General features: G+C 43.6%; 1 protein-coding gene across 3 annotated transcripts in view; it reads left to right on the top strand.

The window, feature by feature from the left end:
- Positions 1 to 24,693, top strand: part of ERICH6 (glutamate rich 6) — a 114,481-nt gene that overhangs the window by 32,505 nt on the left and 57,283 nt on the right. For all 3 annotated transcript variants that reach the window (XM_044291621.1, XM_044291620.1, XM_044291622.1), the window contains 6 exons: positions 9,360 to 9,413; positions 12,221 to 12,279; positions 12,358 to 12,483; positions 12,687 to 12,788; positions 13,618 to 13,778; positions 15,682 to 15,749. In XM_044291621.1, coding sequence (XP_044147556.1) covers positions 9,360 to 9,413; positions 12,221 to 12,279; positions 12,358 to 12,483; positions 12,687 to 12,788; positions 13,618 to 13,778; positions 15,682 to 15,749 — 570 coding nt within the window. The remainder of the gene's footprint in view (positions 1 to 9,359; positions 9,414 to 12,220; positions 12,280 to 12,357; positions 12,484 to 12,686; positions 12,789 to 13,617; positions 13,779 to 15,681; positions 15,750 to 24,693) is intronic.

Genomic DNA, 24,693 nt, shown 5'->3' with positions numbered 1-24,693 from the left:
TGTTTGTCGGTTTGTTGTTCCCTGTTCATTTCAGCGTAAGGGGTCAGCGGGGTCACTGTTTAGGGTGACCATGCAAGTAGGTAGGGATAGTAGGTCCAGGACATTTTAGGGCTGCACTATCCCTGTTTGTGTGTGACGGTAGTCGCCCATTTCTGACAGCGAGATTATCTTTAGCCTGGCAGCTCAGATGGTATGTCCTTGCTGCTGCAGCTCTGTCCCTGCAACTGCCACAGCTTCTAACAGAACATGTGGCAGTTGAAGATTTAAACTGAGCACAATCAACCAGCTCAGTGAGATGGACAAAAAAAATATGAAAAAGAACAAACAGCAGGTGGCGCTATACCTGCTGTTGTTCTTTTTCATTGAATATTGAATAGTTTGAACATTTTATTGAATAGTTGAACATTGAATATTGAACATTTTATTGAATAGTTCACTGGCTATGCTGAATTTTCAATTACATGCAATTACAAAAGTGTTCTGATCGAGGGGCTGGTTTAAAAATGCAGAAGAAATTTTGTGGCAAAACCCCTTTAAGGAACTGCCACATCTGCACCTCCAGTCATGTGGAAAAATATAGAGTACTGGAGTAATCATCGCTGTACTAAAAGTAATGGTAAAGGCTACTTAGATGTCACACATAAAATAAAACTTGGAAATACCTTAGATGTTACAGAAAGGGTGAGACCATAGAAAATAAAGAAGTCAAATGAACTTGCCCTTCAGATATATACGATGGCCACCAGTTGATACAAAGTGAACCTTAGTAATTTGGTGCGCCATGTGTAGTAGGTCTGCATTTGAGGGCACCAACCTAATGCTCGCAAACGTATGCAGGCTGGAGCCACCTCCTTAAAGGAAGCATCCAAGTGTAACACTGGTGCCCCACCACTAAAAAATGATATTAAATACCTGAAACCCCAGACATTCTTATGCTTCCAGAGCTACTTTCACACTGGCGTTTTGGCTTTCCGTTGGTGAGATCAGTCATGGGCTCTCACAAGCGGCAAGTTTTGCCCTAATGCATTCTGAATAGAAAAGACACCGCTCAGAATGTATCAGTTTGCCTCCGATCAGTCTCCATTCCACTCTAGAGGCGGACACCAAATCGCTGCCTGCTTGACGAAACTTTCTCTGACATAATCTGGCACAATAGAAAACTGATCCGTCTCCCATTGACTTCCAGTGGAGTTCATGACGGATCCGTCTTGGCTTTGTTACAGATAATACAAACGGATCTGTTAAAGGGATTCTGTCACCTCCCCTCAGCCAAAAAACGATTTAAAAGCAGCCATGCAGCACAGCTTACCTGGATTAGGCTGTGCTCTTTTATCTTGAAATCCGTCCAGCAGTTACTTCAAAAAACGACTTTGATCAATAAGGAAATGCGTCCTGAAGGTGCCCAGAGGGGCGTTTTTTTCTTCCTAGTGAGCCCAGTACCGCCCCTCTTTCAGTGCCCAGCCCGCCTTCCTTGTATTTTCTAACCGCCGCCTCCAGCCTGCCACAGCCTCCCCTCCCTCTCCTCCCCCTCCCTCACGCCGAACGAAGTCTCGCACAGGCGCAGTACCCACTGAGGGCTGCGCCTGTGCGATCATCAGGAGACTGAGGGCGGCAGCTTCATCTTCGTCACTGGGCATGCGCCGAGCCCAGTGACGTCCGATGTTAGCTCTTCCCTCAGTCAGCAGGGAAGAGCGAGCATCGGACGTCACTGGGCTCGGCGCATGCCCAGTGACGAAGATGAAGCTGCCGCCCTCAGTCTCCTGATGATCGCACAGGCGCAGCCCTCAGTGGGTACTGCGCCTGTGCGAGACTTCGTTCGGCGTGAGGGAGGGGGAGGAGAGGCAGGAGAGGCTGTGGCAGGCTGGGGGCGGCGGTTAGAAAATACAAGGAAGGCGGGCTGGGCACTGAAAGAGGGGCGGTACTGGGCTCACTAGGAAGAAAAAAACGCCCCTCTGGGCACCTTCAGGACGCATTTCCTTATTGATCAAAGTCGTTTTTTGAAGTAACTGCTGGACGGATTTCAAGATAAAAGAGCACAGCCTAATCCAGGTAAGCTGTGCTGCATGGCTGCTTTTAAATCGTTTTTTGGCTGAGGGGAGGTGACAGAATCCCTTTAATAACGGATGCATGCGGTTGTATTATTGTAACGGATCCGTTTTTGCAGATCCATGACCGATCCGCCCAAAACGAGAGTGTGAAAGTAGCCTTAGATTTATTTGATAATTTTCCATATATATCATTAGCAAAGATAATGACAATGCATCAAGTGATTCACGGCAGTCGGAAAAGGGGATTACTAGTGAGTGAGGGCAAAGCTCCAACCGTCCATCAAGAACCAGGCAATGAATATGTCATAAACCTTATCTCAATGTAAATCACTATCCAGTCACCAAGCAGGGAAACACCTCCAACCATTGTGTGTAGACATACATCTAAACTGAAGAGTAAGAACAATATAAATACCCAGGTCAATGTGCCAAAACTGCAAAATCTACTTAAAGGGAACCTGACATCACGGTTATGCCATCTTAGCTGCCCACAGTACATGATTCATGCACCAACAGGGCTCTGGAAGCAGTTCTTGTTGCGGTATTCTAACTACTAAAGTGCTGAAAGTGTACTTTTAATCTTTTTCCTACTGTATGGAAATGACTATGTTCAAGTCAAGGAGGCAGGCATTTTACTCCTCCGCCTGCCCCCACCTCCTGCAGTTTAATTGATGGAGCCTGTGTGGGAGCTAATGTTCCCTGCCTGAAAGAATGGCGATCAAGATGCAGGAAGCGGGAAGAAGATTAAAAGTGCATTTTCAGCCCATTTACTAGTTCCAACCAATTCCAGAGCCCCATATCAGGCGTAGATGGTGGTGTAACAGTTAGTTGCGCTTCTATCTACGAGTTCGCCCCGCTCACGCCGGGTCTAAAATTGTGGGCGTGGCGTTGACGCAGAAAATGCTCAGAAGCTGCTTTACATTTAGAACTGGCGCCTCTTCGTAACTTCGCTATGAAGCTTTATTAAGAAATAAATGTGCCCCATAGTTTTATGGGAAAAGATTACGTAACGGAAATCCTGCGCTATTAATTTGCACTTGCGCTATACACAAAATGTTCTCACACACGTATGTAGAAAGCAATTTTTCTGTAAAGGTATTTATTGGTCTCTGAGGATCTTGATTCGTTAATCCGGGCTATCACAACAGCCTTATTTTGTGGTGACAGTCACTTTACCGGCTATAGTCGATATTGAGCTGCTGTGCTGCGGTTGGTATGCGGCCGAGTATTTTTTTTTTTTAGAACATTTTTTATTTTTTAAAGAAAAATCACAGTACATAAACAGAAGATGTGTACATTATAATACAAAACAGCAACATGTCCTGCAAAAGAACATAAAAATAAAACCATCCATGGCTCAACAGATAAGTTCTCTAATCACCTTTGTCTCTGCATATTAGTTCGTTAGCTATCTCGGGAATCTTCCACTCTTTCCGATGGTTACTATCATATTAATGGCACATTATTGGTGCCATTTTGTCTTTGCTGCAGTCTACCTTTTAATTGTTCTGTCAAGCACCATTGAGTAAACTGGAAGGGTTTTATTAGATTTTCAACCTCTGAGTCAGAGAGAAAGCTCACTATGAAACTCTTCCTTTTCCTAAAGAATTTTCCCACCTTACTCTCCTTGAATCTCTCTGCTTCTCTTCGTTCTAGTGTCATTAGTCCCTTCATGTATGGCAAAATCACTTCTCTGGAGGGAACCTTAGCATCTAGCCAATTTCGTAGTATAGATCTCTTAGTCACCATACTCAAAACATGAAAAATAACTGGCAGCTTCCTTTCTAGTAGGCCCTCCGCTCCCGTCTCTTCCCAGTAGTGGAATAAATAAGTCATGGGCTGCAAGGGAATGTCAAGGTTACAGATATCTTTAGTGATATTCGCTACTTGGTTCCATAACGAAGAGATCTGTGGGCACACCCACAGACCATAATATAAGTCAGTCTGCGGAGTGTGACACTTCGGGCAACTCGTCAGTCTGTTGGGTCTGCTGGGCACTGGCGGTAAGTTAAAAGCGTATATGGCTTTATGCATTATTCAGAAGTGAGTATCCCTCCAAGTTTAGTATGGATTTCCTCAACCCCCACCACCCTTTTAGTATCTTGTCACCCGCTTTTTGGTCCTCCAGTAATCGCACCCATGGTCTGAACGTCAGAAGGGGCACACCATCTCCCAAAACCTCCCTAACTTAGGAATATAAGAAAGAGATGGACTGAGGGCCCTCTCCTCTCTGTAAAATCTTGTCAAAATTATTCTGTTTCGTTTCTTTTGAGGGGTCAGATAATCGATCTGTAAGGAACTTATGAATTTGAGCAAACTGTATATTTTGTAAGGGGCTCAAATTAAATTTAGCTTTGATCTCCTGACAAGTCATCCATCTATTTTCTTAATCGTTCATCATATGTTTAGCCGTAAGGATCCCCTTCTTTTTCCATTCCCTAAAAAGGCTGTTGTGTTTACCCTGTTCAAATTCTGGATAATCCCACAATGGCAAATATTTAGATACTCTATAGCATAGTCGAAATTGCATTCTGATAGCTTTACAAGCCACCCAGGTATGTCTAAAAAGAACCGAGTTTCTAAGGTTCATGGGTACATCTTTCAATCTGACATGCAACAGAGTACCCGGGTCCCATAAGTTTCCCTCCAGCGCATAGTCGGAGTGTAAATTCGTCTTATGCACTTATGCAGTCTATAATGTGTCTTAGAAGACAGGACAGATAGTATAATCTGATGTTTGGGAGATTCATTCCTCCCTTCCATTTGAGAGCCATGAGCTTTTTAATCCCTATTCTGGGTTGTTTCCCTTGCCACAGAAAATGCGACATTTCACTATGTAGCTTAGTTATGTCTGTATGCTTAATTAGAAGAGGTAGGGTTTTGAGGGGGTACAGGAGTCTCGAGAAGCTTATCATTTTAATTATATGAGCTCTTCCCAGCAGCGACAAGGGTAAATTATGCCATCTACGCAGTTCTTGTGTTATTTTGAGCACTAAGGGCGCATAATTAAGCTTGTACAAGGAGTCTGTTCTATGTCCTACTTTAATTCCTAGATAGGTTATGTAGTCTCTTGCTATCGGTATGCCACATAACGTTGGATTTTGAAGAGCCTACTCGCTTTTTTTCTTCAATTGCAAGAGTGAGCATTTGGATATGTTAATTTTAAAACCCGAAAGTTTACCAAAGTCTGTAATGTTGTCTAATACCCCCTGGAGGTCCTCGCAGGGTTTTCTAGAAATAACATAATGTCATCCGCGAAGAAAGCTACTTTTAGCTCTATCCCCTCAATCCTAAGTCCTTCAAATTTTCCCCTGGAGCTCAGATATCTAACTAAGGGCTCTAATGCTAAGTTAAATAACAGCGGGGACGGAGGACACCCTGTCTGGTGCCTCTGAATAATTTAAAAGGATCTGATAGAAAGTCTTGAATACTTATTATGGCTTGTGGGTTGGAGTACAATTTGTCCAAGTATACCCGAAAAGAGCCCTTCATCCCCAATGTATCCAGCACCCGCCCTAGCCACTCCCAGTAAATGTTATCAACAGCTTTTTCTGCGTCTAACGTGACCAGGGCGGATGTCGAGAGCCCCTCCCACCCACCATATCTAGGGCCGCCAAGACTCTACGAACGTTTGTGACCGTAGATCTCCCCTTCACAAAACCCACCTGCTCCGGGCTAATCAAAGTCAGGAGTATTTGTGCTAACCTATTGGCCATTAATTTAGAAAAAAAATTTAGGTCTTGATTGATGAGGGAGATCGGGCGATAAGAGGCCGGATCTTTAGGAGATTTACCCTCTTTAGGGATCATTTTAATATGCGCCATAATCATTTGTGATGTGAGATTCTCTCCCTTTAAAATCTCATTACCCACACAAGACAATAAAGGCGAGATCTAAACTTTTAGGATTTTATAGAAGTCACCCGGATACCCATCCAGTCCCGGGGTTTTATCCCCTGGCAAACCTGGTTTGTATTTCTTCTGCTGTGATGGTCTTATTTAGATTGGCCATCTGTTCTGGAGACAAGGTTGGTAGGTTTAACCCCTCTAGGTAATTTGCCTCACCCTCTCTGCAGTCTCTAGGTTTGGAATACAAGGTGGAGTAATAATCTAATATATAAAGCTGAGTGTATGTGTGTGTGTATGTCCGCTAAAGGAATCTGCACCGTTGCATTTACAATCATGAAATTTGGCACACAGGTACATCAGGTGTCCGGGAAGGTTTTAGAACAGGTCTCAGCTCTCTAGGATGTACCGTTCCTGAGATATTCCCCCCAAAAAATGCATTAACCAATAGAAGCTTGGTCACATGACCCTTATCAGTCAATAGAAGCTCTCAGGTCCTTCAGCCTCCACATATAGTTTTACTTCAGGTTTCCATAGCAACCCAGCCATTTATCTTCACTGCTATAGATGAGCCTTAACCTCTTAAGGACACAGGGCGTACAGGTACGCCCTGATGTCCTGGTACTTAAGGACACAGGTTGTACCTGTACCTGTGGCCCACACTAGTACGAGCAGCTCGGGGGCTCATACTAGTATTCCGGCCCACCAGATAAGTCCACCTGAGCCCCCTACCGGTGAACTTGCATGGTGTACCCCAAAGGATTTTGAGCCCACGATTCCTGATTTTGTTGGCCAAACAGGAATCCAGATTCCCACAGTGGGCTTCACTGAATATGACAATTTTAGTCTTTTTTTCAGTGACCACTTTGTGAATCTGATGGTGGAGCAAACAAACTTGTTCGCCCAACAGTTCATTGCTCAACACCCTGGCTCCTTTTTGGCTAGGGCCGGTGGCTGGACTCCGGTCAGTGCAGCCAAGATGAGGACGTTTTGGGGCCTCGTGCTGCACATGGGCCTAGTAAAAAAAAACTGTGTCAGGCATTACTGGAGTGGGGACGTCCTCTACCAGACCCCACTTTACAGTACGGCCATGACACGTACCCGGTTTGAGGCCATTCGGAAATGCCTGTATTATGCTGCTATGGGACCGTGCAGCAAAGACTTATGGTGGCGTAACTTCTTATTGCAGGACTAACATAAACCAAAACCCAAATTGGTAAAGTAAACATAATATGCAAAACTAAATGATATTCTTAAAATAAAGAAATGAAATGTCGTGGACTTCTCCTTTTTCTGGCATCTTGCGACACTCCATTCCCTCCCAGCTTAATCTTTGTCGGGGAAGAAAACTTTTCAATGCAGCTAATTCTTCATGGCTCCGTGTCCATTAAAGATATCAATGTCTCTTGACAGAAAGTAACTTAACGTCTGTTTCGCCTTTGGTCCTTCGTAGACGTGGTGGTACCATCTATCCCTTCGTTTGCTGATTCCGAAGGCGATTCCGCTGACTTCTTCCGCACATTGCCTGACTCACTCCTGGCCATCTCATATTTTCCTCCTTGGTCTAGTTGATACGGGCCTGGGGAAAAGAAGGCCTCTGCATCCAGTGCAGATTCGAAAGTCTTGTAGGAGGCATTTGCGCATCTAGCACGTAGCAGTGCTGGGTACAGAAATTGGAAGCGTATATTACGCCGATATAGCGAGGTGCAAATGGCGCTGAAGGTTTTCCTTTGCTTTGTAACCGCTGCAGAGTAATCATTAAAGAGCATCATTTTGTGCCCTTGGTACTTCAGAGGTTCTTTACGAGCCCAATAGGCTCGAATGATGTCCTCCTTATCAGAGAAGTCTAAATATTTCATAATGACCTGCCGTGGCTTCGGAAATCTCTCCACATTTTCTTTGGGTCCGTCTGCCACGTTCAGGTTAGGGTCTAGGCAGTGCACACGCTACACTTTTCTAGGAATAGCTGTTAGGCCCAATGCCCACCTCACAAATGCACCTTAGTTCTGCGCCCGAAACTCCTGGTAGGCCTACCAGATGTAGATTACTGCGGCGGGAGCTATTTTCAAAATCGTCAACCTTGTTCTTTAGATCCTCAATTGTATACTATAGCAGTGCCATCTTGTTATTTGTGCCTCCAAGATCCTCCTCCATACAAGCCGTACGCTTTTCCAGCTCATCCAAGCGATACCCTTGTTGTGTGAAAGCTTCTTGTAACTCTGACAGTGCTGCTTGTACTGTCGCCGATAAAGAAGCTTTTAGATCGGGGGCTAGATGACTCGCCACCTCTATCGCAAGGCGTTTTTAGATCGGTGGCTAGAAGTGGATTAGTTCCAAACATGTCCTCTTGGGAGTGAGTTGGCTGGAGATCTGGTGGCATAGTAATCGGGTCCTCGCTGCCTTGCGTCGCCGCCTTCTTGGACACGATGTTTAGCTGCCTGCTGCCCGGGTCTTATTCTTTGTTCGGCTTCTTCCTGCTCCTCAAAATGTACCTCTTCATACAGCTCGGCAAGTCTTGCGGGGGGACCCACACAATGGTAGGGCAAAGCCGAGCCCTTTGGCGGTTTGGAGAGGGTTATTTCACTGGGAGATGTAGCGGAGCTCCGCTAGTCGTGTCTCTCCATCCCAGTGCCGGAACCGGAAGTCCTGTATTTGTTTTTTATTGTTAATAGCCGTGCAGTAACCTGCAAAACTGCACAGCCATTAAGAAGACTAAATAAACAATTATATCAATGATAAAACATCTACGAAAGTAAAGGCTTCTTGCACCAAAAGTGAAGCTCTGATAGTAATAGATAGGGTCATGTTTTCATATCAACAAAATTGGGAGGCAGGAAATGGGGCAGCAACTAGCACCCTATTAGCATTCTTGACCTCCTCTACTTTGTCCTCTATTGAGTATGATGTAAATGTGAATTACCCAGGAGCTCACAGGGTTTCTACACTGGCTCTCAAATCATGGCTCACAGAAAACCTGACAGTATAAAAAAAATATACATTCCAATTCTATTGACTAGAACATCAAAAACACATTATAAAAGTATAAAACCATACAGCCTGGGCATGTGAAAGACCTAATGTACCGCAACCAGGAATCTACCTTTCATGTATCTTTTCATTATAAATTTCACAAGTCTATTCAAGGCAGGTAAGTGTAATTGAGTGAAGTATAAGGCATATTTGGCGATGGGTAGAAGCAGTAGAAGTCAACTATGTCTGCCAAATCTTTTGGAACCTAGAGTGATGAAATGTATATACTGACCAGGGGAGGGTGATGGTTTGCTGGATACCACTTTCTCCTCTACAACCATTCAGTCAGTTTGTTGGTGTAGCATATAGGACAGTATATGGCACGTCATAGACGTTTGTAATATACAGCCGCTTCACAGGAGCATTTTATTCTAGATCTCATCTCTGCAGTTTATTCTGCTGCACGTGTAGATTTATGCATATTTTCCATTTTTAGAGGCAGATTCTCCTCTAACAATACTCCAATCTGATGTGACTGAGCAAGAGGAAGGTAAGGAAGACAATAGAATAAGTATTTATGTATCTCAGTATTAAAGGGAACTTATCATCACTACAATGCAGTGTAATCTGCAGGCAGCAGGTTTTAGAGCAGGAGGAGCTGAGCAGATTGATATAGAATTCTGTAGGAAAAGATTCATAGAAATCCCTGCTCTTTCAATGCTTAGAGAGTCCAGTGGATGGTCCTTCTCAGTCACTGACAGCTTACATATACAGTTGCAAGAAAAAGTATGTGAACCCCTTGGAATGATATGGATTTCTGCACAAATTGGTCATAAAATGTGATCTGATCTTCATCTAAGTCACAACAATAGACAATCACAGTCTGCATAAACTAATAGCACACAAAGAATTAAATGTTACCATGTTTTTATTGAACACACCATGTAAACATTCACAGTGCAGGTGGAAAAAGTATGTGAACCCTTGGATTTAATAACTGGTTTAGCCTCCTTTGGCAGCAATAACTTCAACCAAACGTTTCCTGTAGTTGCAGATCAGACGTGCACAACGGTCAGGAGTAATTCTTGACCATTCCTCTTTACAGAACTGTTTCAGTTCAGCAATATTCTTGGGATGTCTGGTGTGAATCACTTTCTTGAGGTCATGCCACAGCATCTCAATCGGGTTGAGGTCAGGACTCTGACTGGGCCACTCCAGAAGGCGTATTTTCTTCTGTTTAAGCCATTCTGTTGTTGATTTACTTCTATGCTTTGGGTCGTTGTCCTGTTGCAACACCCATCTTCTGTTGAGCTTCAGCTGGTGGACAGATGGCCTTAAGTTCTCCTGCAAAATGTCTTGATAAACTTGGGAATTTATTTTTCCTTCGATGATAGCAATCCGTCCAAGCCCTGACGCAGCAAAGCAGCCCCAAACTTCACAGTTGGGATGAGGTTTTGATGTTGGTGTGCTGTGCCTCTTTTTCTCCACAAATAGTGTTGTGGGTTTCTTCCAAAAAACTCAACTTTGGTTTCATCTGTCCACAGAATATTTCGCCAGTATTGCTATAGAACATCCAGGTGCTCTTGTGCAAACTGTAAGCGTGCAGCAATGTTTTTTTTGGACAGCAGTGGCTTCCTCTGTGGTATCCTCCCATGAAATCCATTCTTGTTTAGTGTTTTACGTATAGTAGATTCGCTAACAGGGATGTTAGCATATGCCAGAGACTTTTGTAAGTCTTTAGCTGACACTCTAGGATTCTTCTTCACCTCATTGAGCAGTCTGCACTATGCTCTCTTTACAGGATGGCCACTCCTAGGGAGATTAGTAGCAGTGCTGAACTTTCTCCATTTAAAGACAATTTGTCTTACCGTGGACTGATGAACAGCAAGGTTTTTGGAGTCAACAATTCTTAATTGTAGGTCTTCTGAGAGCTCTTTTGTGCAAGGCATCATTCACATCAGGCAATGCTTCTTGTGAAAAACAAACCCAGAACTGGTGTGTTTTTTATAGGGCAAGGCAGCTGTAACAAACATCTCCAATCTCATCTCATTGATTGGACTCCAGTTGGCTGACACTTCACTCCAATTAGCTCTTGGAGATGTCATTAGTCTAGGGGTTCACATACTTTTTCCACCTGCACTGTGACTATTTACATGGTGTGTTCAATAAAAACATGGTAACATTTAATTCTTTGTGCGTTATTAGTTTAAGCAGACTGTGATTGTCTATTGTTGTGACTTAGATGAAGATCAGATCACATTTTATGACCAATTTGTGCAGAAATCCATATCATTCCAAAGGGTTCACATACTTTTTCTTGCAACTGTATGTAGCTGTCAATCACCAAATAGCACCGCCCACTGAACTCCTAAAGCATACAGCAGAAAGAGTGGGGATTTTAATGAATAAAAGTCACAAGACCGCAAGTGTTGTCTGCACCCACTCCGCAATTGTGCGGAACCGGTGCGGACCGATTCATTCTCTATGGGGACTGAATGGATGCAGAGAGCACACTATGTGTTTCCGGAGTGTGGCCACGATTTTCCGGTCCGCAGCTCCGGAAAAAAATTGCGGACAAGAATAGGCAGTTCTATGGGGGCGCCGGTCAGGTGTATTGCGGATCAGCAATTTGCATGGATTTGAATGGACCCTTATACTGACTCCTTTCCCAGAAAACTATGGGCCAAATTTCTCATTAAGATTTACCATTTTAGTTGCATGAAAAGTCATCAGGATCAGCCCTATTAAACCAGACATACCGCCTGGTAGGTTTGATCCTATTCATTAGAATACCTATATTCTGTGCAAATTGGTTGTGGTATAAAAGAGAAAAAAAAAAGGCTTTTATTCTTTATACAAATGAGGGCTTCAGTGCACTGAGGGGTGTGGCCTGCACTGGAAAGCGGAGGTGCACTGAAGGGCTACGCCCCGCCCCTCAGTGCACTGACGGCCTCACCGGCATGAAGAATGAAAGTCTTTTTTTTTTTAAAATTTGTGTTTACAACTTTTTTCAATGGTAGTTTCTCAAAAAGTGTTTTGTAAGTGCCATTGCTCCGCTGGCCTCACCACTTTCCTGATGAGCTTGAGGATCCGCCACATTTATAATCTTCTACACTAGTTTTCTGGCATAGAAGAACACTGATATCTATACCAGTAGGGGCGGGTGGATCTCACTTCAGGCGCATCTGGCAGTGCTCCTGGATATCATGGTCCGGAGAATGCCGGCAGGTTATGATAATTCTGGCCTGATATAGCTTCTGCTCCTCTAGAACATGCTGCCTGCAGATAAATTAACCTTCATGCTGGCAGGTTTCCTTAAACTACAGTATTACCATTGATATCTTGTATTATTTACAGACCTATACTCTTCATTATCTGATGACTTGAGTGAGCTAAGCATTCTTTGTGATATGGAGGTAAGAGGAATTCATCTCTTTTTTCTTCTTACATGACTGAAGCTGCTAATAATATAAGTATGTGATGTCTTCCTGTAGTTTTCTTATGATTATAGGACGTACTTTGAGAAGCACCTCAAGACTTTGCCTTGTGTTGGCCCTCCTACGATCCTGGCCTACAAACGTGAATCCTCAGAAGACCACCGGCTCCTGGCAATGATGAAGGTGGTTAATTAGCTCTTGTATAATTTCCTATGTGTAATGGAGCTGTAGTGCAGTCCTCACTGGTATCAGGCGATGGGAAATTCCTTTAGAACTTTCCAGCAATCTCTTAGCAGCTCTGTGACATCTTATTCCCAGGGCGTCTTATGCAGTCAGTGTGAAATTTGCACGCTTGTTCTCCTGAATGTGCTTTTCTTCACATGCAGATCCTAAGGGAACAGTCTGGGAAGGAACGGTGTGAATTCTGTGGAAAACCGTTGAAACCATTTCCTCTAGAATATACCATAGATGCAGCATATTCTAATGAGGTAAATCTCTCCATGAATGAAACATTGGGCCATTGATCCTTAAAGGGGTTTTGTCACTTTAGAAAATGGCATTTATTACGTAGAGAAAGTTAATACAAGCCACTTACTAATGGATTGTGATTGTCCATATTGTTTCCTTTGCTGGCTTAATTCATTTTTCCATCACATTATATACTGCTTGTTTCCATGGTTACGACCACCCTGCAATCCAACAGCAGTGGTGGCCATGCTTGCATACTATAAAACAATGACCAGCCTATGTGAGCTCCCACAGTCCCAGCCACCAGTGAGGCCTGCATTTTTTCCTGTAGTGTGCAATCATGAGCACCACTGATGGACTGCAGGGTGGTCGTAACCATGGAAACGGGCAGTGTATAATGTGATGGAAAAATCAATTAAGCCAACACTGGCCTGGGCGTGGCTAAGCTCCGTTCCCTTGAATGGAGTTTAGCCCCGCCCAGGCCAGTTGATACTAGTCGTGACATCACTGGGCCTGCGGTAAACAGTGAGAAGGCTGCTGGAGCGCCGCTGCCTTCTCAAACAGCTGATCGGCGGGGGTCCTGGGTGTCGGACTCCCGCCGATCAGATGCTGATGATCTATCCAGAAGATAGATCTTCTGATTAAACAAAGTGCAGAACCCCTTTAAGGTTTAGTCATTGAGAACTAACATCAAGAAGGAAAGCATGCTTTGATGTATTTCAGAGGATCCTCGCTATGCAGCAATCTCACTGGTTTTCAGAACCAGGACATGGTTGCATATATCTGTCCTGAAAATATGGATAACGCAGTCAGTTTGAAGCTAATAAAACTGACATAAGACTCTTTCAGATTTTTTGCTGCAGGCAGTTTAGAAACATGTTCCAGTCTCTGCTTCAAGAAGAGAAGCGCCTGCTTCAAAAAGATGAAATTGAGTTGATCTCGGTTGCTCCTCATGGGCCTTATGGAAGTGAAGTAGAGAGACAAAAAGCGAAGGAAAAAACTGCACAGAGGTAACATCCTATGTCCGCTGCTCTGGAAGACTAATTGTTTATATGGAAATCCATGTCATGACCACATACTCACTTCTAGAGGACTATATCCATAAAATGGCCTGGAACATTTCATAGTGACATTGCTATTGTAAAATATTAATATCATATCAACATTCCATTAACTCTTTTCAGCCCATCGCTGCAGAAAAATGTGTATCCCCAACTAGTACTAGCATAGCATAGTGTAGTGAGGTTTTCTCAATTTTAACTATTACATGACAGATGCAGGAGAGCACTTAGGGGGTTATTCACATGAAGCGTTATACAAGGCTTGCAAGAGGGCGTTAGCTATTGATCGTAACAATTTGCTCGGTGAGAAATGTGAGGCTAGCAAGGATAATATACTAACATTTGTTACAAATTACAGCAGCCAATTTACTAATGTTTGTAGTATTATATACAAGTATATTCCACTCTTGATGCGTGGTTTGGTCACACCTGCCATGAGAGCAGTGGTCAGAAGATCTCCCACTTCAGGTACTACATTATCTCCTATCTAAAGTGGCTATCTCCAGTAGGATGCTATAGATGCGGCAACCCCAGATGTAAGCTTTGCAACCTGATAAAAGAAAAGTCAAGAGACCTCCACAGTACCCCGTCTCCTTAACAGTGATTTACACAATAACCCGCCCCTTTAACAGTGACCTCCACAGAGCTCCTTTCCCTTAGAATTTGACCTCCACAACACCCCGTCCCCTTAACAGTGACCTCTACAGCACCCTGCCCCTTAACACTGACCTCCATAGCAGACGTCCCCTTAATTGTGACCTCTACCATTCACTGCCCCCTTAACAGAGACCTCATCAGCGCCCGACCCTTTAACAGTGATCTTCACAGCATCCTGTCCCCTTAACAGTGACCTCCACAGTGACCCGCCCATTTAACAGCAACCTCCACAGCATCCTGTCCCCTTAACAGCAACCTCCACAGCATCCTGTCCCCTTAACAGTGACCTCCACAGCGGCCGAATAATCCTTTATTCATCAAACATTGCAACATTTCGACTATGATATAGACACAGTAGAGTCGAAACATTGCGATGTTCGGCGAAGAAAGGGTTTGCCATTGAATAAAAAGTGCTGTGGTCCTTTTATGCATATACATGATCAGGGGTCCAGAAGCCAGGATCTAACAGGACATGTACAGATCGAAGTAAAGATTATTATCCATAGTGGTGCTCATAATATTTGGTTCGTGTTTAGTTCACCAACAATTACCCTCATGCACTGGATAGCTGATACCATTTTGTAATCGGAATAGCACTTTAAGCAGGCTATTGGTAAATGAAGCCATATTAAACAACACTCCCTCCACATATAACTTTACACCACCAACATGTATAGGCATAAAAGGACCGCAGCACTCTTCATTCAGTGCCAAATCTTCCTTCGACAAGTGACATTATTAGGGCTGATAAGAGATAGAAATCAGTGCACATAATCAATATCCAATCGGCAAGACTGCCATTGTGGGTAGGGTGACAGACTTCTGTACAAGAGATCTGTCACCCTATGAAATCTATCAGTTCTTAGCATACACAAAGTACAAAGGTCCACAGATTCAGACTTGTGTATCTCCAACAAAAGAAGGATCTCCCAACTCATAAGAGAACATCCTCCAGTAATAAACGAACCGCCTCCGTGACAGAGATTATGGTACTATGTTCTGCATGCATTAGAATATATATATTTTTTTATCAAATGAAAAAAATGGGCATTTAAAGAAGACCCCGACTACAAACTGGTCTATGTTCTTGAGATCTTATAGGAAAAGACTTGAGAGAAGGAAACTGAGAAAAGTTTCAATTCTCTTTACTCATATGGTTTCACTCATTGCTAAATGATGTATTATTCTTCCTCAGGCTAAGAGAAAGACATTTGGCAAAAGTTTTTGAGTCAATCGTGACAGAGCCAACAACTATCAATGAATGTAAGTGCAAAAGATTGTACTTTGGGTTTTTGTTTTTACAAATATTTCTACTGTAATTTAGCATTTTTTCCCCAAAAATATTAATACAAGAAAAATGGCATAAAGCCAACAACTAAAATGTAAGTTCAATTAACTTAATTGAAAAAAAAATATAACACACCCAGATATAAATGTCGGATTACTGCACAACTCGGCATGGAGTCTCAGGCAGATATGTAAATGATTACAGGGTGCAAAAATGCTACCCTCACTTCCCTATAAAAAGGCCCTCAGAGCCTACTGTTGGGTAGTGTACCTCGGTAAGAAATCGATGACTGCTCGACATGCCACTACAACATACATGAAGACATTTTGCCCAGTTGACAGACCTTTGAGAGGGGGCCCGTCATTGGACTGAGAGAAGCAGGATGGTTGTTTCAAGAAATTGCCTGCCATGTATGCTGTTATGACCTAGTAGTTAGGAGTCTTTGGGAGCAGTGTTTACACAAGGGCACATGGAAGACAAGCCCTGGACTGCTATGGACTGGAACCATATAATTTTTAATGATGAATCCACATTCTGTTTAGGTTACGACGATAGTCAGTTTCTAGTATGGAGGCCTCGCGGCAAACAAGCTCTGGACTGCTATGGACCACTATGGACTGGAACCGTATCATCTTTAGAGAAGAATTCAGGTTCTGTGTATGATCCAAAGGTTCGAGTATGGAGGCCTCATGGTGAGCGCTTCAATCCTGCCTTTGCTGTGAAGCGGCACACTGCCGCAACTGCTGGTGCGATGATCTGGATTGCCATGGCATAGTAGTGATATGAGGGACACTAACAGCTCAGCGATATGAGCAGGACATCCTGCGGCCACATGTGTTGTCTCTCATGGCAGGGTTTTCAATTTGCGTTTTTCCTTGACCTGCCAAGTCACCAGATTTATTGAGCATTAATGTGACCAGCTGGGACACCAGCTATGAAAACTTACGAGCATGCAGAATATACAGGCCCAGGTGCAACATCAGTAGGCAAATGAGCCAGAATGCTTCCTTGCCCAACCGTATTTCATCTTGCATCCAGGCCAGAGGCAGGCTACTAGAGCCTCTGTTTCAGTATTCCAGAATACACTTATCCTTTCGTTCTATCCCTTTGAGGGGGGGGCTTAGGTTAGCATGCAATAAAAGAAAATGTTATTTTGTCAGTGAGGCCTAATGGGGCCTTAGTTGGTGAGGTATGGATGAGGCCAGTTTAAACTGGGAGAAGACAGAGGAAAGTGATAAAAAGAAAGTATATGGATCACGCACAGGGTAGCAGACAAGTGGGAAGGACTAAGTAAGAAGGAAAGTGGACAGATGTTTGTGCCCTATTATATTGAAAGTAAGAGGCGGAAGGACATTGGTCTGTCCACAGTGTCCAGACTTTCAGAAATATATCCTTGTGGTCTGCCAAGATGGAAGTCGATTTTCAATGATCAACGTATCAATTGCGTCATCACTGACTGCTGACAAATCTAAGGTATTTTTCTTCCGTGCATATGCAATGTTTTGTCAGCAAGGAAAAAAATTGATTAATTTCCGAGAGTCTGGGGTTATGTTTTCAATTTGCTATTTACAGTAAATGGGCTTCTCATGGGTTTCTCCATATGTTGTGGCCTATGACTGAACAGATAATAGACCTGAATCCGGAGCCTCTTTTCAGTCTCAAGGGGACTGGAACCTCTCACAGTTATATAGATAGCCCAAAACCAAATGAGCTATTCTACTGGAGAAAAGATGCCACCTAAAAAAAACTAAAGAAAATCTCAAACATTAGGGCACTAAGACAAAATCTGATTACCATTTTGAAACATAATCGTTATAGGTAAATGAGGGGAAAACAGATGACCACAATATTTTACTAAGGGTACTTTCACACTGGCGTTTTTTCTTTTCTGGCACTGAGTTCCGTCAAAAGGGCTCTATGCCGGTAAAGAACTGATCAGTTTTATCCCCATGCATTCTGAATGGAGAGTAATCCGTTCAGGATGTCTTCCGTTCAGTCATTTTGACTGATCAGGCAGAATATAAAACCGCAGCATGCTATGGTTTTATCTCTGGCGAAAAAATAGCCTGAATGCCGGATCTGGCATTTTTTTCAATAGGAATGTATTAGTGTCGAATCCAGCACAGACCGAAAAAAAGGTAAAAAAAATAAATGCCGGATCCGTTTTGCCGGATGACACTGGAAAGGCGGATCCAGCATTTCAATGCATTTTTCTGACTGATCTGGCATTTTTAAGACTGATCAGGATCCTGGTCAGTCTTACTAATGCCATCAGTTGGCATACGTTTTGCCGGATCGAACCGGGAGCCGGGAGCAGGCTGTTCCAGCGACGAACAGCCTGATGAAAGCCCCCGGCAGCTGTTCTCGGAACTGCCTGCTCCCGGTGACCGCATTTTATTTCAGACCGGCTCGCGCACAGGTAAGGGCTTACCTGTGCCTCATGGGCGAACAATGCAAACTAATCATCACTGCTTGCCGGATCACTCTGCCACAAGTGTAAAAGTAGCCTTAGTCCCATATTTTGAAGGGATGTTTTTGTGCATTGTTAGTGATAAGCTGGGGAGTCCACAGGATTGACTATATGGTAGATGATGCTATTTCCAAGACTTCAAGGATAAACTAGATGAGAGCACTCTCTGTTGAGTGGAGGAGGGCCAACTTAGTTATCTGGGCTGCCTGGTAGTATTTATAAAGTTGGGTATGCCAAGTTGTCCTGTGAGCCTTTGCCTGTACAGGGTGGAGTGTACCATGCTAGGAATTTAGATCTTCCAGAGAAAGTAAAAAAGTAAAGGAGGTTTGTCAGAAATAACATTGTAAAGAATTTAACTCTCCCAATCCAGGAAATATAGTAGGGACCCTGATTTACAACCACACAAACAGTGCCATCTTTAAAAATTATTGTCACACTGTGCCCTCAAAAATAATTACACCCAGCAAATAGTGTCCCTTACAGTAATAGTTCTATAAACAGTGTCCCCCCAAAAAAAATTGTACTGAGCTAATACTTTCCCAGGGTGTCCATAGCAATAGTGTTCCCAAAAGTCTCACCAATAGTATTTTTTTTTCCAGAATGCCCTTAGTAGTAATAGTGCCCCTTCAGTGCAATCAAAAGTAATAATGTCCCCCATTGTGCCCCAGAAGTAATAATGCCCCCATAGTAATAGTAATCATGTTCCCCATGGTTCCCCAGTAGTAATAAAACCCACCATAACACCCCCATAGTAATAATTCCATCTATAGTGCCCCAGTAGAACTAGTGCCCACCATAATGCCCCAGTAGTAATAATGGCGCCTATAGCCCCCCAGTAGTAATAAAGCCCCCATAGTATGCCCCATAAGTAATAATGCCTACCTATTGTGCCCCCAGTAGTACTAATGTCCTCATAGTGCCCCCAGTAGTAATAAAGACCTCATAATGTATCCCAGTAGAAAGAATGCCCCCATGCTGTGCTGCCAGTAGTAATAAAGCCCACATAGTGTCCTCCAGTTATAATAAAGATCCCCATAGCGCCCTCGTAGCACTAATGGCATCCTATAATGCTTCCAGAGTAAAGCCCACCATAGTGCCCCTAGTAGTAATAAAGCCCCCATAGTGTTCCCCAGAAACCAAATGCCCCTATAGTGACCCCAGTAGTAATAATGTCCCCGTTTAGTGGCCCCAGAAGTAGCAAAGCTCACCATAGTTTCCCCAGTAATAATGACCCCCTATGGTGTTCCAGAAGTATGGAGACCACCATAGTGCGCCCCAGTAGTAAAATTGCCCCCATAGTGCCGCCAGTGGTACTATTGCCCTCTTCTTGTGCCCTTAAAAGTATTTAAGTGCACCATAGTGCCTCATTAATAATAAACAGTGGCCCAATGAAAATTTAAAATGAAAAGTTATTTACCAATGAAAAATAACCAAATCATATACTCACCTCACTCGTATTCCTTGCTGCCATCTGTAATGCCGTGCAGGACGCAGGCCTATTCTGGCTGTTTCCTGAGCTACTTTCATCCTGGTTCAGGGAGCAGATAAGTTTAAGGCCTATGAAAATGAACAGCGAGAAAAAGAGACATCGTCTCCTATGCCTTGCCACAGTATTAAACTGTAGTGCCATCCTGGGGAATGAAATATTGCTGGATGGTAAGCCTTTTCTGGATATCCCCTCACCCTGCGGCACGTACCCCCTGGGTTACACATACCGCAGGTGGATAAACACTATTCTAGATGTTCCGATGATCATTGAAATGGGAAGTTAGAGTGAAGTTGTGAGACCCATATTGGTGGAAGGGTGCGATGAACGGCTTTAGACTTGGCGTTATTGATCAAGAGACTACAGATCTATGCAAACCCGGACAGTTCTAGCAGCAGGTTCAGGAGGGATATGTGAGGAGAGGATAAGAACACAAACGCACATCTCTTGTGTTAAAATGAGAGATGATACTTTGTCTTAGAAACCTGATACTGATATCATAGGGCTGGCCATAGACATCAAAGAACTGTCAACCAAACACTCGTATAGCTGACAGCTATCTCTACAGACCCCCCTTCGCCAAGCATGCATGAGGTCTCAATAGGGAGAGTGGAGTAAGCTGCTGCCAGGTTCTTCTGACATTGTCTTTTCTTCCGAGAACAAAAGGATTGGGAATGTGTACATCCAAGTGCCCAATCCCTCCTGTTCGGGGAAAGATGGGGGACCCCTTACACAAAAGATGATCAGCTGGTCCCTCTGAAATCAGTGGGTTTGGCCAACGTACATCTAATGTGTATCACCGTAGGCTGGTCTATCAATCTGTTATTTATCTAACATTCTAATTGTCATTTATCTATAGCCTGAGTTCTATAGATATTCTGTCAGTGGTCAGTATGGAGCAGATACCACATTGTTGATCCAGGAACATGTTTCTCTGCCCACGTCTAATATTAGATGTGTTATAAGCCATGGCATGGAGCAGTGTGTGCTCAGCTGGAGCTGTGTTTACACGCTGTCTCTAGTTCAGACTATAAAAAAGCTTTATCTTCAGGATTACATTACTGTTCCAAGAAGGGTCGGCTATAATGGACTGCAGCCTGCAATATTTATTTAGTTTGGATGGCTGATACCAGTAAATGAGGAAGACTCAGTGCTTTATTAGGGCCAGAATGCACTAATTTGCCTTATATTCTTTTTATTGCGAAAGTACAGTACATGATACAATAAGCTCGTGAGGTTTTAGTGGTATTCATTTTTCTATAAATATACCGTAATCCACCTGTGCAGCACAACAATCACTGCATCCCCTCTCTATAAGGCTACATTCACACAACCGTATCCGTTTTGCGGCCTGCCAATCGGGAACCACAAAATACAGATGTGGTCCATGTGCATCCCAAGAATATCATTTCTGGCAGTCCGCATATTTTGTGGCCCCATAGAAATAAATGGGTCTGCATGTGATCTGCAATAACGCAGACTGAAAATTGCGCAGATTTAACCTAATAAATGTAAATTTCTGTAGGTCACTGGTCATAACTGATCCTAGTATTCATTCTTTTTTCTTATATAAGATATATGTTGTTCTCAGACATACATCACTGTGTAAACCAAAAACAATTCACACACCAATACATTGTCAACCGAACCATAACCTTAGCAGTGCACAGACCCATTTTAACCATTTAGTTCCCAGGAACAGGAAAGAACAACCTACAGATGTCAGACAATACGTACCTTGTCGAGTGAACATTCCACATATAATATCGAAGCCAAAGGCAACCTGTCGCCATGAAAACGTAGGCCAATCGTCAGGCAGCAGGTGATAGAGCAGGAGGAGATGAGCAGACAGATAGTTTGATAGTGTTGTGGGAAAAGATTCAGCAAAACATGTAATTATTCCCTTATATCTCTGCTATTTCTGAGTTTAGGAGCCATAAGGGAAGTCCTATCAGTGACTGACAGTTATGATATTGCTTAAAAATAATGGTGCACACTGCAGAGGTGACTATTGCTTTACTTGGTCTATACTTTATGTAACCCATGAATACAAGAAAGGAAATAAAAGTGGAACACAAAAATGCCTAATCACGTGGTCAGGGACCTACTTTACCCTCCCCAACAGCAACACATACCATGATGAAGCTCAAAATACCTCTGACCACCATTTGATACCAGCATGCATTGCCAAATTACCTTCCCAACTTCACCATATAAATACAACATTGCTGCACAAAATATCTCCCCAACAGCACCAAATAAATACCACCATGAAGTACAAAATACCCAGCATTATAGTCCTCTGACAAACACTCCTCCACTGGCAGCAGCATTGTCCCCATTTAAATGTCTCACCTCTGTTTAGGACTTGCAGGACAGGAGCAGTAAGGCTGGAGTTGGAGTCAGAGAACCTCCTGGTAGAAGGAAGAATGGAGTGGGTAAAAGAAATTGTAACGTCACAGGTCGCATGTTGCCGACAGTCAGATAGAGGTATAATGGATGCAGTGTGTACAGATAAATAGTATATACAGCAATGTACTGATATGTGAGATACAAGGTATAAATTACATCAGTACTCTGCTGTATATACTATATATCTATATCCACTGGGTGTATTATACCTTGTTCCTCACATATCAGTACACTGCTGGATATACTATATATCTATGCCCACTGCATCTATTATACTGTATAATATATGCAGTGTGTATATCTATATATATATATATATATATATATTATATATATAGAAGTGTACTGATGTTAGACATACAAGGTATGATAGATGCAGTTTGTACAGATATATGTGGTTAGTTATACATTAAGGCCACTATGTGAGGTACATGAGGTGGTGGTCATTGTAACTATCTACAGTACTATATGTACAGTATCTCACAAAAGTGAGTACACCCCTCACATTTATGTCAATATTTTAGTGTAACTTTTCCTGGGTCTATACTGAAGATCTGACACTTTGATACAATGTAAAGTAGTCAGTGTGCAGCTTGTATAACAGTGTACATTTAGTGTGCCCTCAAAATAACTCAACACACAGCCATTAATGTCTAAACCGCTCGCAACAAAAGTGAGTACACCCTTAAGTGACAATGGCCAAATTGTGCCCAATTAGCAGTTTTCCCTCTCAGATGTCATGTGACTAGTTAGGGTTGCAAGGTCTCAGTTGTGAATGGGGAGCAGGTGTGTTAAATTTGGTGTCACCGCTCTCACAATGCCTCATACTGGTCACTGGAAGTTCAACATGGCACCTCATGGCAAAGAACTCTCTGAGAATCTGAAAAAAAGAATTGTTTCTCTACATAAAGATGGCCTAGGCTATAAGAAGGTTGCCAACACCCAACTGAGCTGCAGCAGAGTGGCCAAGACCATACACCGGTTTAACAAGACAGGTTCCACTCAGAACAGGCCTCGCAATGGTCGACCAAAGAAGTTGAGTGCACATGCTCAGCGTCATATCCAGAGGTTGTCTTTTTAAAATAGACATATGAGTGCTGCCAGCATTGCTGCAGAGGTTAAAGGGCTGAGGGGTCAGCCTGTCAGTGCTCAGCAGGGCCGGTGCAAGGATTTTTGCCCACACAAGCGAAGCTACATTTTGGCTCGGTGGGGGTGATGTGACATGGAGGGGGTGATGTGACATGGTGTGGGATGAGAAATGTGACACGTAGGGGGTGATGTGACATGGACGGGGGAGAAATGTGACATGGAGGGGGTTGAAATGTGACATGGGGAGGTTGAAATTTGACATGGAGGGGGAGAAATGTGACATGGAGGGGGTTGAAATGTGACATGGAGGAGGTTAAAATGTGACATGGTAGGGGTGAAATGTGACATGGAGGGGGTTGAAATGTGACATGGAGGAGGTTAAAATTTGACATGGAGGGGGTGAAATGTGACATGGAAGGGGTTGAAATGTGGCATGGAGGGGGTTGAAATGTGACATGGGGGAGAAATGTGACATGAAGGGGGTTGAAATGTGACAAAGGGGGGGTGATGTGACATGGAGGGGAAGAAATGTCACATTTCTCTCCCTCCATGTCACATCACCCCCTCCTTTTTACATAACATCACACCCTTTGTGTCACATTTCTTCCCCCATGTGCACAGTTCTCCCCCTCCATTTCACAGTTCTCCCCCTCCATGTCACAGTTCTCCCCCTCCATGTCACATTTCTCCCCCTCCATGTCACATTTCACCCCCTCCATGACACATTTCTCCCCCTCCATGTCACATTTCTCCCCCTCCATGTCACATTTCTCCCCCTCAATGGCACATTTCTCCCCATTTAATGTTGTGTAAAAATAAACATTATGCTCCTCACCTGGCCCTGGTCCCGTCTGCAGCAGCTCCCCTTCTCCTCTGTGTGGTCCTAGTATCTTCTTGGGCTCCCGACAAGACTTTGAGGACCTTTCCTACTCAGCCAATCAGTGGCCGCAGCTGTGTCACGTGTCAGGTCAGTGATTAGCTCAGCGGGAATCACTGCCCTGACACGTGACACAACTGCGACCACTGATTGGCTGAGTGGGAAAGGTCCTCAAACAACTTGTCAGGACTCCGGAGCCCAGAGAGAAGATATTAGGACCACCACACAGAGGACAACAGCCGCAGGTGGCCGGTGGCGTGCAAGTGATTAATAAAAAATAAAAAAAAGTTTCATTTTTCCGCCACCCCCCTTCTCTGCGCCCTAAGGCAGCCGCTTGGTCTGCCTTATTATAGCGCTGGGCCTGGTGTTCAGACCATACATCGCACACTGCATCAAATTGGTCTGTATGACTGTCTTTCCAGAAGAAAGCCTCTTCTAAAGATGATGCACTAAAGAGCGAGCAGTTTGCTGAAGACAAGCCAACTAAGGACATGGATTACTGGAACCATGCCCTGTGGTCTAATGAGACCAAGATAAACTTATTTGGTTCAGATAGTGTCAAGCTTGTGTGGTGGCAACCAGGTG

Source organism: Bufo gargarizans, chromosome 4 (genome assembly GCF_014858855.1).
Source record: "Bufo gargarizans isolate SCDJY-AF-19 chromosome 4, ASM1485885v1, whole genome shotgun sequence".
Lineage (NCBI taxonomy): Eukaryota > Metazoa > Chordata > Amphibia > Anura > Bufonidae > Bufo > Bufo gargarizans.
This window is presented reverse-complemented; position numbering and strand designations above follow the sequence as displayed.